The sequence below is a fragment of the Pygocentrus nattereri genome, chromosome 15, assembly GCF_015220715.1.
Source record: "Pygocentrus nattereri isolate fPygNat1 chromosome 15, fPygNat1.pri, whole genome shotgun sequence".
NCBI lineage: Eukaryota > Metazoa > Chordata > Actinopteri > Characiformes > Serrasalmidae > Pygocentrus > Pygocentrus nattereri.
This window is the reverse complement of record NC_051225.1, coordinates 11,768,449-11,783,188: the sequence shown is the minus strand read 5'-3', so window position 1 is coordinate 11,783,188 and position 14,740 is coordinate 11,768,449. Positions and strand designations below refer to the sequence as shown.

The following is a 14,740-nucleotide window of genomic DNA, read 5'->3' as shown; positions in this document are numbered from 1 at the left end:
GGAACGAAAGCTGTTTTTGTGACTGGCCGCTTTAGGAAACAAACAATACTCAATTGAATACAGCGTTTTTTAATCATAATCATTAAGCATCATTGCACAGTTGACTGCTTCATGCTGTTTAAGGCCAAAAACTGTCAGTCATAGGGATCTGTGGCTTTGAGCACACATCATATAAGCCTACAGTAGTGGCAAAAGTCATTTAGGTTATTTCAAAATGATTCACCAAATGATATGTTCAAAAACGATTCATTAAATGATACAAAGAAAATGAATCTCCTAACAACCATGCAAAGCCATTGTTTGCAGTAGTTTTGAAAAGACTTTGGTCTAAAATTTATTTTTTAAAAACATAATAAAGCTCAGCCCTGATGGGTCCAAATCCTGAATTCAGGTGGAGGATGTCGGGCATGCAGCAGAAGTTGCCATGGCGATGTAGTCTGATAAAAAATGAATCACTATCACAAGACAGAAAAATTCAAGGTTAGATCAACCTAAGTTTAAAGTGAGCTGGCTAAACAAGAAACAAACACACTAGAAATTTATACACTTATCTGTTATTAAACAGTCTGTACATTGTATATTCAGTTGTATACAGACCACAAAACACTCTGATTTGCCTGTTTCATGGTACCTCAAATTGTGATAAATTCACAACTAAACAGACACTTTTCACAAGTTTGTGAAATAACTTATTGGTGTTTATCACTCCATCCTCATGCCTTGAGTACATGAGAGAGTGTTCTTCAGGAATATGGTGGTCTAAGTTGATAGCAATTTGATTTGCCTATTTTATGGTACTTCAAATTGTGGTATATACAGAATTACCCAGACACTTTTCACAAGTTTGCCATCCCATTACTCCAAATTCCTGTAATATCACTTCATCCTTATACAATGAACACTTGAGACGGTGTTCTTCAGGAATATGGTGTTCTGATATGATAACACTCTGATTTGCCTGTTTTATAGGAGTTCAAATTGTGGTCTGTATAGAACCGAATATACAATGTACAGACTGTTTAATAACAGATAATTGTGTAAATTTCTAGCGTGTTTGACTGCCCCACATACGTATTATTTCTGGTACATGTGTGTATTAGACTTAAGGACATGTGTGAGGATAGTGAGACAGTGGTGAGGTGTGCAGTTGGAGTGGAATTTTTTTTATTCCAGAATAACATTCCTGTCTATTTTTATTCATATTTATGTTTAAAAAACATTTAGTTTTAGTGTGTTCAATAAATGTTTATTCTGTTCGGCCCACAAACTAAAGTGTGTTTTGAATTTTGGCCCCCTGTGCAGTTTGACACACCTGGTTTAAAGCAATTAGAAACACAAGCGCGCCAACTGGAAACTTATCTCATGCCGACTGGACCTCACATGATGTCCCATTCTACCCACCCAGAGAGAGCGAGGCCAATTGTGCTCTCTTGGACTCCCGGCTATGGATGGCTGTAGCATCACCAGGGATCGAACTCATGATCTCATGATGATAGGGTCAAAGCTTAGACGGTTGCGCCGCTCGGAGCTTTCTTAAAGTTTAGAAATGGTTTGGAGTAAAGGCTTTATAGTGAACTGAGCTGAGAAGTGAACTGCTGTATATGCCATTGAACCCAGTATGCACTGTTGAAGTCCAGATACAGGTATTTGCTTTTGAGTTACTGTTAAAACATAGAGTTGCAGAGTATGCCTGCTACTTGGCTGGTTTTAAAGCATGCACTTATGGGTTACAGTGTGTAGCAGTACCTGGCATTGGATTGCAGCCTCTATAATGAGTGGAGAGTGGAGCTTTTTCATGGCAGAAACAGTTACAGGTATGTGTATGCATTAAATCAGCTGAGGGTTTATTATTAAGCTGCTTAGCACTAATAGTGTGGACGAACAGCTATCAACACATGCAACTACATTAAAGTTGTTTTTGCTCATTTTTTTATTTTGACACACAAATGTATTTCTACACATACACACATATATATCTATATCACTGTTGTCAGATCAGGCAGCATGGAGGCAAGAAGAGTCTGGGTTCGAGTCCCCGGCCGGGCAACCAGTGTCCTTTCTGTGTGGAGTTTGCATGTTCTCCCCGTGTCTGCATGGGTTTCTTCCCACAGTCCAAAGGCATGCAGTCAGGCCAGTTAGACATGGCAAATTGCCCTTAGGTGTGAGTGCATGTGCATGTATGTCTGTCTGCCCTGCGATGGACTGGCGACCTGTCCAGGGTGTATCCTGCCTTCTGTCCGATGACAGCTGGGATAGGCTCCAGCACCCCCTACGACCCTGAGTGAGAAGCAGCTTAGAAGGTTTGTGTATGTGTTGTCAGAAGAAAACAAAATTTTTGCTGTTTTTCAGTATACGACATAATTTGAAAATACCTGTTGTCCTTTACATTTTACGGAAATTTCATGACAAATGAACCAGAAGAAGTGGCCCAAAATTACTTGGAAAAAAGTCTGGTTCCATCGACTTACATTAAAAGTACAGTAGGTCTATTCCTTCTACGGTAAAGTTAGCAATTTGGAGATGCAAGTGTTTGTTCTGGTAACAATATAAACGCCATATAAAACCCAGGAGGACCATGTCATGAACAAGCAGTCCGATACGCAGCCATTCAGTCCAGCGTATTTTGCATTGTGCTTAAGTTCCAGTATCATGATCTGATGTTGCTCAGGGAGATGTCCTTTGAGCTTTGCTCCTCATGATTGGACTTGCATGTGATAGACCAAAACCACAGAACCATCAAGACACCTGGAAGATAAATTGACCCAAATCATGCTTCGTCTGTTCCTTTTAACATGAGGAAACATCAGATGACAGCTTGTGCCTTGAAGACTAAAGGAATGGAAACAAATCTACAACAGCAAAGTAACATTTTTCGCTGATCTATACAAGTGATAAAGCACATTGCGTATCTAAAAGCAGTAGCAGCAGCCAATGCAGTTTGCACAATACCAGTTAGAGCTTATAAGCTATATTTTCTGGGTTAGCCTCATAGCTCCAGTGCAGAACTAAGAAAGCAAACTTTAGACATCAAATAGGATCTGGATAAGTTATGTTTGAGGTAAAGGGAAATTTTTAAAAAATTGTCTTTAATCAGGCCAGCATTCGAATGTTTTGGAAAAATCCTTTAAGAATATGAGGAAAAAATTTTCACTGAATTTTTGCTTTAAGAACAAGTTTATTCCACTCACCTTGAAAGGCATTAAGTATTGTGAAGATGTAAATTCCTGGTAGGCTAATGGCTCCCTTTGTGGTGAATGCTAGCCCCCAGGGGAGCCCCAAAACACAACTGAGCCCCAGCAAGTTGGCCCAGTCTTTCCAAAATCTTCTTACTTTTCTCCCAGCCTGCACAGTCCGTAGTCTCAGCTGCCGCATCTTCACCACTGTCACTGCTAGGATAGCTATATTGAAGAGCAGCACCAGCCCCAGGTAACCATTTACTGTTATGTACCTCACAGCTGCAGTGGGAATCCAGCAGCTACAAATTGAGGAAGCAATATGGACATTAGTAGAGAAAAGGCAGAGATTGGAAGAGATAAGAAACAAAGAATATTTTGAAACAAGTGGTATATGCTTACAGGCTGGTGATATTGCTGGTGTTCTCTGTTAGGGTGTACTTGCCATATGAACCACCTACTCCACAAATCATCACAGTAATTGTAGGAACTCCTATGGTAAAAGGCAAATCAATTCAATGTCTAAACATGCAGTTGTTCTTTATGTTATGATTCCATAATCTTGCCATCCCAACTAAGCTGGCTGGTTGTCACTTATGACAAGAAAACTGAAAACATAACACATGACATGACAGAGAAGCCTAGACAGAGTCATGCCTCATTATGTAGAGACAAGTGGAATTACATTACTAGTTGTCAGTTTATAAGATGTACCACCTTTACACAAATTGTTCATTCAAACAAGTAATACATCATGTAACAGCACTGTGCAGTACAAATCAGGCAGACCGGCATCAGTTAGGGCAGGATTAGGCAAAATGAGTGAAATTTGTGACCTGGGCATAATCATGAATCTTGATTTCAAGAATGTCATCCTAGAACACTCCACATATTCTGCTTTGTCTTAAATGAGCTACATTTTACCCTCAAGTTATTTCAGTGTAGGGAAATTGGGGGGATGCAGTTCACAGGACAAGTTGCCCCTAACCCCATTATTTTCTCTTCTGATCAAATGATGGGGCCAAATCTAATCTCTAAGTGTAGTTTTGTGTCAAGAAAAGTATTCAAGAAAAATGGGGGGTTGCGAAGAGTCTACCAAGTTCTGCCTTCATGGTACAGTTCATCCATACTCGTCTGGATGCTACCATGTTACAAGGTACCTGTGCTATTGTGCTGGAACATGATAGCACAGTACACATTCAGGGGCAATAATTCTTAGGGTCATTTGATCTAAATTCTTACCTTAAATTGTACAAAAAATTATCGGGGTTGTGAAGAGAGATATACATACTAAAAAGGTAAGGTGCAATGTCCTAAGTGGCCACCAGAGGTAGATACAGAGTCACTACCTAGGAGTAATTTATGCTAGACACTATTACACATGTCCTTCTCTGAAGCCTTGACTTGTTATTCTGGCACTTCCTGTGACTCATCTCAGGCCAGGAATTTTTAAAACTGTGTAGACCAGAGATGTTCTAAAATAAGCTTAGTGCTGTATCTATCTTTCAAAGCAAGCCTGGCTTAAAAACCTCAATCCTGACCCAGTGGTTAGTCTTTAAAATTTTAGAAGCTTAGATTTGATCCCCACTCTGGGAGGACTGCACTGCAATGTAAGAGACCAAAGTTCAAACCCTCCCCTGGAGCACCTAACACATCGTGGCCATCATAGGCCACATCATGGGACACGCCGGGTTGTATTTAGTTTAAATATAAAAAATGTTTGTCATGCTTCTGGTTAGGTGTAGCTAGGCACTGTGTCCTCAGTTGGTCTGTGACTTTTATTTTATTACAAGGGCTTTGTGGGGCAGGGTATAGTGGTGGGTTTTTAAATAAAGCTATAGTTAGCATAGCAGAGGACTGTAATGTGTTTTCCCTTGGCTGCATGTGATTTTTGTGAGTTAAACCAACAAAGCAGAGTTATGGACCATGATCTTGTTTCCACTGACTGCAATGGGAGTGAGCACGAGGATGAGAGGACGTGTTGGATGGGTCCTGTTACAAGGGGAGGCAGAACAGCTAGAGGACTGTTTACTCTTGTTTACTCTGTGTTTACTCTGCACCCCAGAGGCTGCACAGAGAAACCTGCTGAGCTTTCGGCCACACTGGAGCACAGTCAAAGCCCCCTCACCCACACAGAGATTCCCACCTAGCTCCCCAGAGCCAGAGTGCAGTGAAAGCCCCCCAGCAGCTTCGGGATCACCTTGCCATCCTTCTGTGGTCCAGCAGGATCGTAACATGCTCAGGGCCACAATGGTCAGCCCAGAGGTCTTTTGCCTGTCCAAGCTATTGTCCCAAAAAAACCCTGCCAGCAGTGACAAAGCACCAACAAAACCCCTCAGCAGTTTTGGACTCCCAATGAAGTCTCTCAGGAACCCAGGAGGACCATGTCACCCTGATGGCTGCAGGGAGTGGGCCAAAAGCAGAAAGACACTACCTCCTGGATCCAGGTGCCCTTTTTCTCTTAGCTGCATTAGATTTCTGTGAGTTTAGACAGTAAGACTGAGTTCAGGGCCATAACCTTGTCTCTACCCAGTTTTCTGAGAGCTCCTTATGCCATAATACTTTTGGTTTTGTGAGGAGAAAAAAAAGTTTGTGTTTTTTCTTTTTGAAGTGAAAATGTAAAGTTAAACTTTTAGGGCAAGAAGTCCCAACAAGGGGCAAAATAACCCAAAATGGCGTTTAAAGTGTTTCTCTTTATATGTTACTTGTATTACCTCACCAGGCTTCTTACACCAGGAGGATTTTGCCCCAAACTACTTTTGGCCAATATCCATGCCAAAACTGTCATACCATGTAGAGATTTCTTAATTCCTCAGAGAGTTTGATGATGGTAGACCATATTTTCAACAACTTACCCCAGCCTAACAGGCTTAGTTTGAGTGTGTATCTCCTGACATAGATGTTGAAGACCTGCACCAATAGAAGATACAGATGGAAGCCTTCAATAGCTGTCCAGGTTAACGTGCCCAACAGGGCCCAGTGCAATAAGAGTCCCAGGGATAGGCAAGCTGCCCCCTCAGCTTTGGACCAAAAGGAACTAGCCAAGAAGAAGAAGTGCAGGAGGAACAGTGAGCCTGTCAGCTGCATGTGAATGATGACCGAGTGATCTGCCTTTACCTGCCTGTGGAGAGAGTGGCCATACATTGTGCTGCAGTTAGAATGGAAACAGATGCCTTTAAAAGTTTGAAAAATTTCATTTGTCTATCATTAACAGTGCTGATAAGCTGATGTACATACAAAGCAAGATTGTCTATGGTTAGCAGTGTTGACAGTGGTCCAACAGTGCAAGGATTTGAGTCTGTCGGAAACCAAAGCCAAACTCTATGGTATATTTTGCATGCTGTAGCAATGACCATTGATACATGATTCCATTGTTCATGCATTTTCTTTTAAACATCGCTCACACTGTGTCCTTTGTGCATTGTGTTATAGAGTCTTGTGGTGAAGCATCAGTTTCTAATCATGAAGTGGATCATTTGGGATAGAAAGTAGGCTACTTTTCTACTTGTTAAGATGGTAAGCTAAACGTTAGTGAAACTATTACTTGTACTGGGTAAATTATTTTGCTAGTGTTGTGTTTCTGAATTATGTGTCCACCAACAGGGCTCAGTGCAGAGTATGGTGAACCTCCAGCAGCACTCAACTCTGCTTTGAGTAACCTGGAATTGACTGATTAGTTGGCACTGTAAGCTAGATACTAGCTACTATCTATAGTGACTATATTTAAGGAAGTGCTTGATTATTAGATGAGTGGAGAAGATGTGTTCAGGGGAATAGTTGAAACTGCGTGATAAATTGTAGTATCCAATAAGACACAGCTAAGGAAATGGCATGTAAGTGTATGTGTGACCGTCACGGCCATATGAGTTGATTGGACATCTCCTCCCAAAACCATGAGCATTAATATGGGGTTGCCCTGTCTTTGTGTCTATTACAGCCTCCACTCTTCTGCTAAGGCTTTCCACAAGAATTTTGATAGTCCATGTTAGATTTTGTACCTAGTTCAGTGAGGTTGAGGTCAGGGCTGTATTTAGGTCACTGGAGTTCCTCCACACCAAACTCAACAAACAATGCCTTCATACCCCTCGCTTTGTGCACAGGGGTAACTGGAACAGGTAAGAGTCTTCCCTAAACTGTTGCCACAAAGTTGGAAGCATATAGTATGGGTTGTGTGTCCACATACTTTTGGGTGTATTTTAAGAGCTGTCTCACCTGTGGCATAGAGACAGCATGAGGGCGATGAGTGTGAATACCACAGAAAGGCATGACCCAATGTATGTGATATACTCAAGACGATGAATATTAACAGGATCTGGCGCATCAGGACTCTGTTAGGGAACAACATTGTGAACAAGAGTTATATCAAGAATCAGGAATGATGGAAAGAATCAAAATGTAAGATTGCGAAAATGGAAAAAAAATCTGTTTTGGTGTAAAAAAAAACACAAAAGGAGTTCTGCCAGTTTATTGGATGAAAAAAATATTTTTATGATAATGATGGAAATATGAAAAATAGAAATCGAAACAGAAAAATCATGCTAAATATGAAAAGTTTAGCAAAAGTGAAATAAAATGAAAAAAAAAGGCTTGAGAGCCTTTAGGGCCCCAGAATTGAGACAGCTATCAATCTGTCCAGCCTTTTTCCTCCCAAAAAGAACTGAGTCCTGTGTCTTCTCCAAAACCACATGCCCCCCTCCCTCTCTCTAATTTTTTAACCCCCACCAGACAAGCCCTCATTACCATCATCTATTTGTGCATAGGTTTTGTGTGTCTTATATATATATATATATATATATATACACACACACATATATATATATATATATATAATGTGTGTGTGTGTGTCTGTGTGTCCTGATGTCTTGAGCCCAACAGCCTTGAACATTGCACAGATAAACTCTAGGCACAAAAGAACATCTACGCAATGGCACATTTTAAAATAACTCCTGTAATGATTATATTTCTGATTCTTTTTAATTAACCATTAAATAACATATAGCTGAAAGGGCAAGAACCCCAGATCCCTTACAAAGTGCTCTTTAGAAAGTTAGTGTTTGACCATCATAGTCTGTTTGGAAGCCAGAACTTACAACAAGCACTGCAAAGAAACTGAGGTGATTGCATTCACAGACAATGTCTGTGTTGTTGTGGATGGTGTTACAGCCGTCTGTGCTCCAACTACCTAAACGTACAGAAACAAACATGAAACAGGAAATCAATGTATGTCTTTTTTACTTCTGCCTAATTTATGTGCAGTTATATGTCTTGCTACTGTAACACTGCAAGAGACCCACAGCTTGTTGTAATGTTCTCATTACCAGCTTCTTGCAACAAGAAATGATTCTTTCAAAAATTTCAGTTGAAAAAGTTAAAAGTTTGGTTCAGGACCTTGCTCGCTATTGTGTGACATCTTCCAGAAGACACATTTTCTGCTCTCATTCTGAAACAAATGAATGTTTTTTGGAAAAACACAACTTAAAGCAAATTACTTCAATTCTGAACTTATCAAAATTATACATTGTATTAACTGGTGTATTAGGCTGCTCAGTAGTTACGTACATTTCAAAGGGGGTTCTACCTAATAAGTGACATAAGCAGCTGCTGAGGGCCCTATGGCCCTGTACCATTGAAAAAAAACGAAGAGAAAAAGCTTAAAGATAATGGTATGTTTTGTTTTTCTGGTGTTAATGCTATATTATTTGTTTTGGCTTGCAGTCAGACAGCAGGAAGAGTTCAGTTTGGGTTCTGTCTAACGAAGTAGGTTTGACTTCGACTTATGGGATTACAATGAGCATGTTAATCAGTATATATTCACAAAAGGGCATCTATGCAATTTGACACATGACTTTGAGGATCATATGAAAAACAGCAATGTTGCTGTCTCATGAAAAAAAATCGCTTTACACGCTCCCCAGAAATCAAGTCATTTTGGCTAAATCTCACTGATCACCTTTCACTACACTACCTTTCTCTCTTCTCATGACAAAGATTATCAGCTGCGCCTAAATATCTGTGAGCCTTCTTAAAACTTGTGTGACTGTGCAGTTGAGAAGCTTATTAGCCTTCAGCTGCGCAGTGCTTTCTGCAGCTCATTGGCTGTCCATCTGTATTGGGATATTTTTGAAATTGTGAAAATGGCACTCTTGTTCACTGGAAATGGGGGTTTTTGAAAACAAATTTTCATTTTTTGTGGTGATTTGAGAGCCATTTTTACTATATAATTGATTGGGCTTTACTTTTTCACTACACCACAGAATTGGGGCTTTGGACATTTGTATTTTATTTGAATGCTTGCAAAATGAATTGCAACCTATGATATTGCAGGTAATTTGGTGTAACTTGCACAAATGCCCAAATATACAGGATTGACTACACAGTTAAATTTTGTTTTATGATTGTTTTCTTTATATTTGTTAGTGTTAGCTTGTGGTCTCATTCATATAGTCGAAGCTTGATTTTTTTTTTTGTATTTATGATTTTCACAACTAAAATGTTATTCTTTATTTTTAGTGTCCCTAAAAATACTTTTAACAAGCAGCTCAACAGGCAGGGAGACTTTTTCTTTCTTTTCTTTAATACAGTTTTTACAACTAATTAAAAAAAAGGTTTAGTGTCATTCAGATAACAGAAATGAACTGAATACCTTTTATTATGATTATATAGTGATAATTAAATATTTTTAAAGGGTCAGTTGTATCACAAACTTAATTTCCAGCAGCTTAGTTACAGTGAATGGGTGATTTTGTTTCTTGCATTAACAGGAGAATTTCTTACCTGACTGACATTTACAAACTCTATCCTAACTGGATGAAAGAGGTTGTGGATGACCTGATCGCCAAGCCACACTCCTAAGACCTGCTCATGAGGAGATCCTTTGTCTGAAGTAGCCTGGGCCAAAATACATGTAGAGAACACCAGTGTGATTCAACTGTTTTTGCAGTCACTATAATTCAGAGCATCATGAACAATAGTTATTTGAAAAATCTAGTCTATTGCAGACCTCAAGCTGTAATGGGATTACTCATTACTTTTTAGAGAATGTGTTCTCACTTGTCATTATTTCTATTTTACTCTCTAAAGCACATGTGAATCTGTACTGAATAGAAAGGAAAAAGGGAATGCCCAATATTTATTTAAAAAGAGGCATCCAATCACAGTAAACATCATATAAAAGGCCTGTCACTACCTTCCTTTGAACAAGACACAGCCACTTATGCTTGAATAAAATTATTAATTGTGTATTGCTGTTTGAAAACCTGTAAACTAACCAGTAGAAACAATTCAAAACCTTGAAATAAAATCAAGCTTATAGAGCTGTTACTAAACGAAAGTCAAGTCTCGCCTCTTTAGGTGAGCTTCTCTGTTCTTAAATTTTATGCTAGTAGGATTAGATGCTTTGACAGATTAATTGTGGAGTTTATGCTGCTTCCTGTTCTCACAGTGTGCTGCTCATATTCACAATCTAAGTCAGCTTTTGCACGTAGTTCAAACACACATGCAAGTTACATATCGGCATGGATAATCTATATAGAGGAAATTTACGCTTTACATGTATTTAATTTTGTTCTCTCAGAGAGATACACTACATTGCTACAGGAAGAAGTAAACACTTTACTGTAACAGAGTGCCTTGCTCTGTAGTCTTTGGCTGTTTTTTTTTGTGAACATGTAGATTAATGTTTTTCATATTCATTTTTGCCGTAACAAAAATTAGTACATTGTATATATTATTATATATGTATTATATTAAAAACACACGCTACTGCAATACTATAGTTTATGTCATATATACTTACACTTTGAGCCAGCTTTACTAAATGAAGCACTAATTATTGATACTTTGTGTCACTGGGGGTGGGTAATTTAGTGGCTTATTTACTAAGAACTTTCATGCAAATGAACACAGGTGCCACTTCATAATTAACATATGAATACAAGTAGAGATTGTATGTAATTATACTGACTTTCTGTTTCAAAAACATGTTTGTTTGGTAGTTTGAACTGAACTGAGTTCTGTGCTCTGTTCCATTTTAAATTCATGTGAAACTATAAAACCCTTGTTTCATTTCATTTTACAGTTAATTTGAGGAACACATTTTCTAAACTGGCTTCATCAAACTGACCTTATCAGGGTAAAGGTAAAAGCAGTATAACTGTAGCACATGTATTTGAAGCTTAATGATTTGGTTGAGCTGTGTTGGGGACTAGTTTAAAGTAAAACTGTGGACTGTCTGTTAGGTTGGTGTTGAGAAACACTGCTGTAGAGCCAGGGTCCAGTCCTGGAGAGCCAGAGCACTGCAGATTGTAAGTGTGGGTTTAGTGTTATTAGTCTGTTTAACCACAGACACATCTGTAGTGGACTATGTTGGGAAATTGGAAGAGATTGAAAAGTCATGCACAAGTAAGCATTACAGCTCTGTACAGGTCTTTTAGCCCATGATTTGAATCAGGAATCTGCTACTAACCTCAAAAAGGCTGCTGTTGAGAACAGATACGATCAAGTACACTTCTTGATCACTGTCTGACAGTGTGCTTTTCAGGACAGCTTCTGAGGGAATATGGATTATGTGTCCATACACTGTGTCCACTCTCGCCTGTGAAAGCAACAAATTATACAAAATTCATTATGTATGCATGACTAACTGTGCTGCATTAGAGCTTGCAAGCGGGTATAAAAAGGGCCATAAGAGGCCCATGGTACGCGTTTCTCCCCACTCGTTTTATGTACTAGGTTTGAGTTGTGTTGTGTTCTATGTTCTTATTGTGTTGGGTGGTGTTTTTAGCAACTATAACTTTGTTTTTAGCTTAAAGAAAAAGCCTCTGGCTTTGAGTGACGTCTCTGTTTTAATTGTTTCTTTTAGTGGCTTTTCTGCCATGTTTGTATGAAAAAAGCATGTTTCAAGGTAAAAATATGGCCTCTCCTGACTTCTTCTGAGCGTTGCCACAATATTATCCTGCACTTTGCAGTGCTAGTAGGCTGTGTGCTGGGATGTTCATGTCTGGTTGCTAAATCCTGCAGATCAGGTTCCTGTTTTTGATTATTATCTGCTGGAGATCCATAGCAGGTCCGTCAAACCAAAATTTGAATTCAGATTCAAATGTAGAAAGGAATATTCAAATGTTAAATTCCCCGTGCAATTTCACTGCTGCCAGGACTTAGTAACTCTGTCTGCGGCTGCCAGATAAAATTTTAAAAAGTTAGTTTTAAAATGCGTAAATTTATTTGCTCTTTACCATCTCAGTCAGTTTGAACACAACAATGTTTATTGAACAAACGCTGATTGACACTGCTAGGCGGACGTGTTTTCATATGAGATAATGCTTAAACCATTGACACTTGTTCATGTAGTATGCTAATAATCATGAAATATTCTAAAAGTAGTGAGGTAAGCAGCTGATTTAGCTGCTTGACTAAGCACTACTACAGGTTTTTATATGCTACACACAGTATGGATATGTGTTCAGTTGCACAGCCAACCTGTTTTAGCTTATAATAATGACAGAATATTTTATGGCATATGGGTATTTTCATTCTGAAAGGCATGTCTGATTAGGCCCATATTTGTTTGAGGACCACATTGAGGTCCTCAACCCCCATGTTTAGAACCACTGACTTACAACACTGAGTTTTTGCGGATGTTGGTATTTATGCTGAGGACCTCCTTGTGGAATCACAGCATAAACTTAGAAATATGGCATATATTCAAATGTATCCCCCTATTTTCTTTGTGTTTGAAAAATAATATATTTAAATTTTGAATATATTCAAATATTTGACACAAAAACAAGGGAAAACTTATTAACTAATTTCATTTCTAATGCCTAGCTGAGAGCCTTAGTTGATAGTGTGCTGTGTGTCCACTCTGGCCTGTGAAAGCAATGAGTTAGTTTCAGGCTTAGGGAAATGAAAAGATTACTGCCATTTGCACATTGCAAAACACAGCTGACTCAAAAAGGTTAAGTGCCATGAAATTGCTGTAATGTAAACTTTCATCTGAAGATATAAAAACAGGAAATTAAAAAAAAGCAATGGCTTAATTGCATTCCTTTGAACTCTTTTTAAGTTGAAGCAGGACTAATGTGGAAAAGATACTCCTTGGAAGTCTGTCCATGAAAAGAAAAAGGAAAAATAGTCTTTTAAAATACTTGTCAGTGAAAAATATGGCAGTGTCTTATCTTAAATGGACTTAAGTACCAAGCTTTTGCTCAACAACTCGCATAATGACGTTTATAAAAGTTTTAACACACTGCTGCTGCAAAATTCTGGTTTAACCCTTTCAACACCCAGAAGCCAGCGGTGGGCCCAAAGTTTTATTACACACTTCTATAACCTTAGAAAACCTTTATACCCCTCTAGCTGGTGCCTGGCATGGGCTATGGTGACCTTAGGCTCATGTGCGGCTGCTCCAGAGGGTCCCAATCTGCTATGAATGCTTTTTCATAAAATTACAGTTGTGCATAACTCAACACGTATGATATGGATCCAATGGGTTCCATATCACGTAGTGTATTTGTTGCTTCATTCAGTTTTACAGCAAGTGTTTTTACAGTAAACAAGTGTTATTAATGCAAGGCACATGTGGTTGTGAATAAATATGGAAAATGCTCTTACCGCACTGGAGGAGTTTGCAGACCTCAAATAGAAATCTTTTTCAGAACCATCTAGTAAATGTTTGCCCTTTTTACAATGCCTCATCCTGTCTTCAACACACCTGTTCACAGATTGTCAGCATTAATGAATCATTGTCATTAGATGCTATTCTATATTCTTACTGACAAAGCAGTAGTAGAAGCTTGTAGAAGCTGTTTATGCAAACCTACAAAAAAAGAATAAACCCATACTGTCCAAAATGTCTTCACGGGTCACAGGGACATGGACATGAATCAGATGGTAAAGCTTAAAGCATTTTAAATACCCTCCAGGTCTACTAGACTATATGAATTGCTTTGTTGATGATTTAAGTTTAGAATTTTAATTTCATGAAGGGCAACACTTTACTTAGGTCATATACTTTGTAAAAATAAGTAGTATTACTTCAGGAAAAATGACAGTAGTGACCTTTTGTTTGATAAATATGAATGTTTGATGACATTAAAAATGCTGACTTTAGAAAAACACAAACTAATACATAGAAAATGGTCACCAGTTAGCCACAGCTTCAGTTCACTGCTGACATTTTTATTTATTTGTACAGTGTTTATGACCGAATCAATAACCATTAAAGAACTCATTATTAATCATTCATTACCCTGTATTATTGTCAAATCTTATTGGTAGTTGTAACCATGCTTTGTTATATAATCTGGTCATTTAACTATTCTGTATTTTAATTAAAATGACCAGTGGTGGGAATTCTGGCCTTTTTTCTCTTAGTGTTCGCTCTGCTGTAGTTTAACTCTGTGTAGCTGAGATCTCATAGCTTTATTAACTGTAATAGCAGCTACGGTGATTTGGCTGCTGCTGTGTAAACTTCCCAAAGTTTACAAAGAAATAAAATGATAAAACCCAAATCCATCCATCCATCCATCCATCCATCCATCCATCCATCCATCCATCCATCCATCCAT

The 14,740-nt window shown here is 38.6% G+C and overlaps 1 protein-coding gene and 1 long non-coding RNA gene across 2 annotated transcripts in view; one reads left to right on the top strand and one right to left on the bottom strand.

Annotated features, from left to right (window-relative positions):
• LOC119265268 overlaps positions 1-14,740 on the top strand; it is a 50,955-nt gene that overhangs the window by 27,786 nt on the left and 8,429 nt on the right. The gene's annotated exons all lie outside the window — the stretch shown is intronic.
• Positions 2,384-14,623, bottom strand: LOC119265266 (adhesion G-protein coupled receptor G5-like). The gene is made up of 10 exons (XM_037545575.1): positions 13,785-14,623; positions 11,638-11,766; positions 9,948-10,061; positions 8,562-8,613; positions 8,264-8,355; positions 7,386-7,501; positions 6,029-6,294; positions 3,576-3,666; positions 3,189-3,475; positions 2,384-2,745 (listed from the first exon to the last, which is right to left on the bottom strand). The coding sequence occupies exons 1-10, from the start codon at positions 13,866-13,868 to the stop codon at positions 2,648-2,650; spliced, it is 1,329 nt and encodes a 442-aa protein (XP_037401472.1). The 5' UTR covers positions 13,869-14,623; the 3' UTR covers positions 2,384-2,647.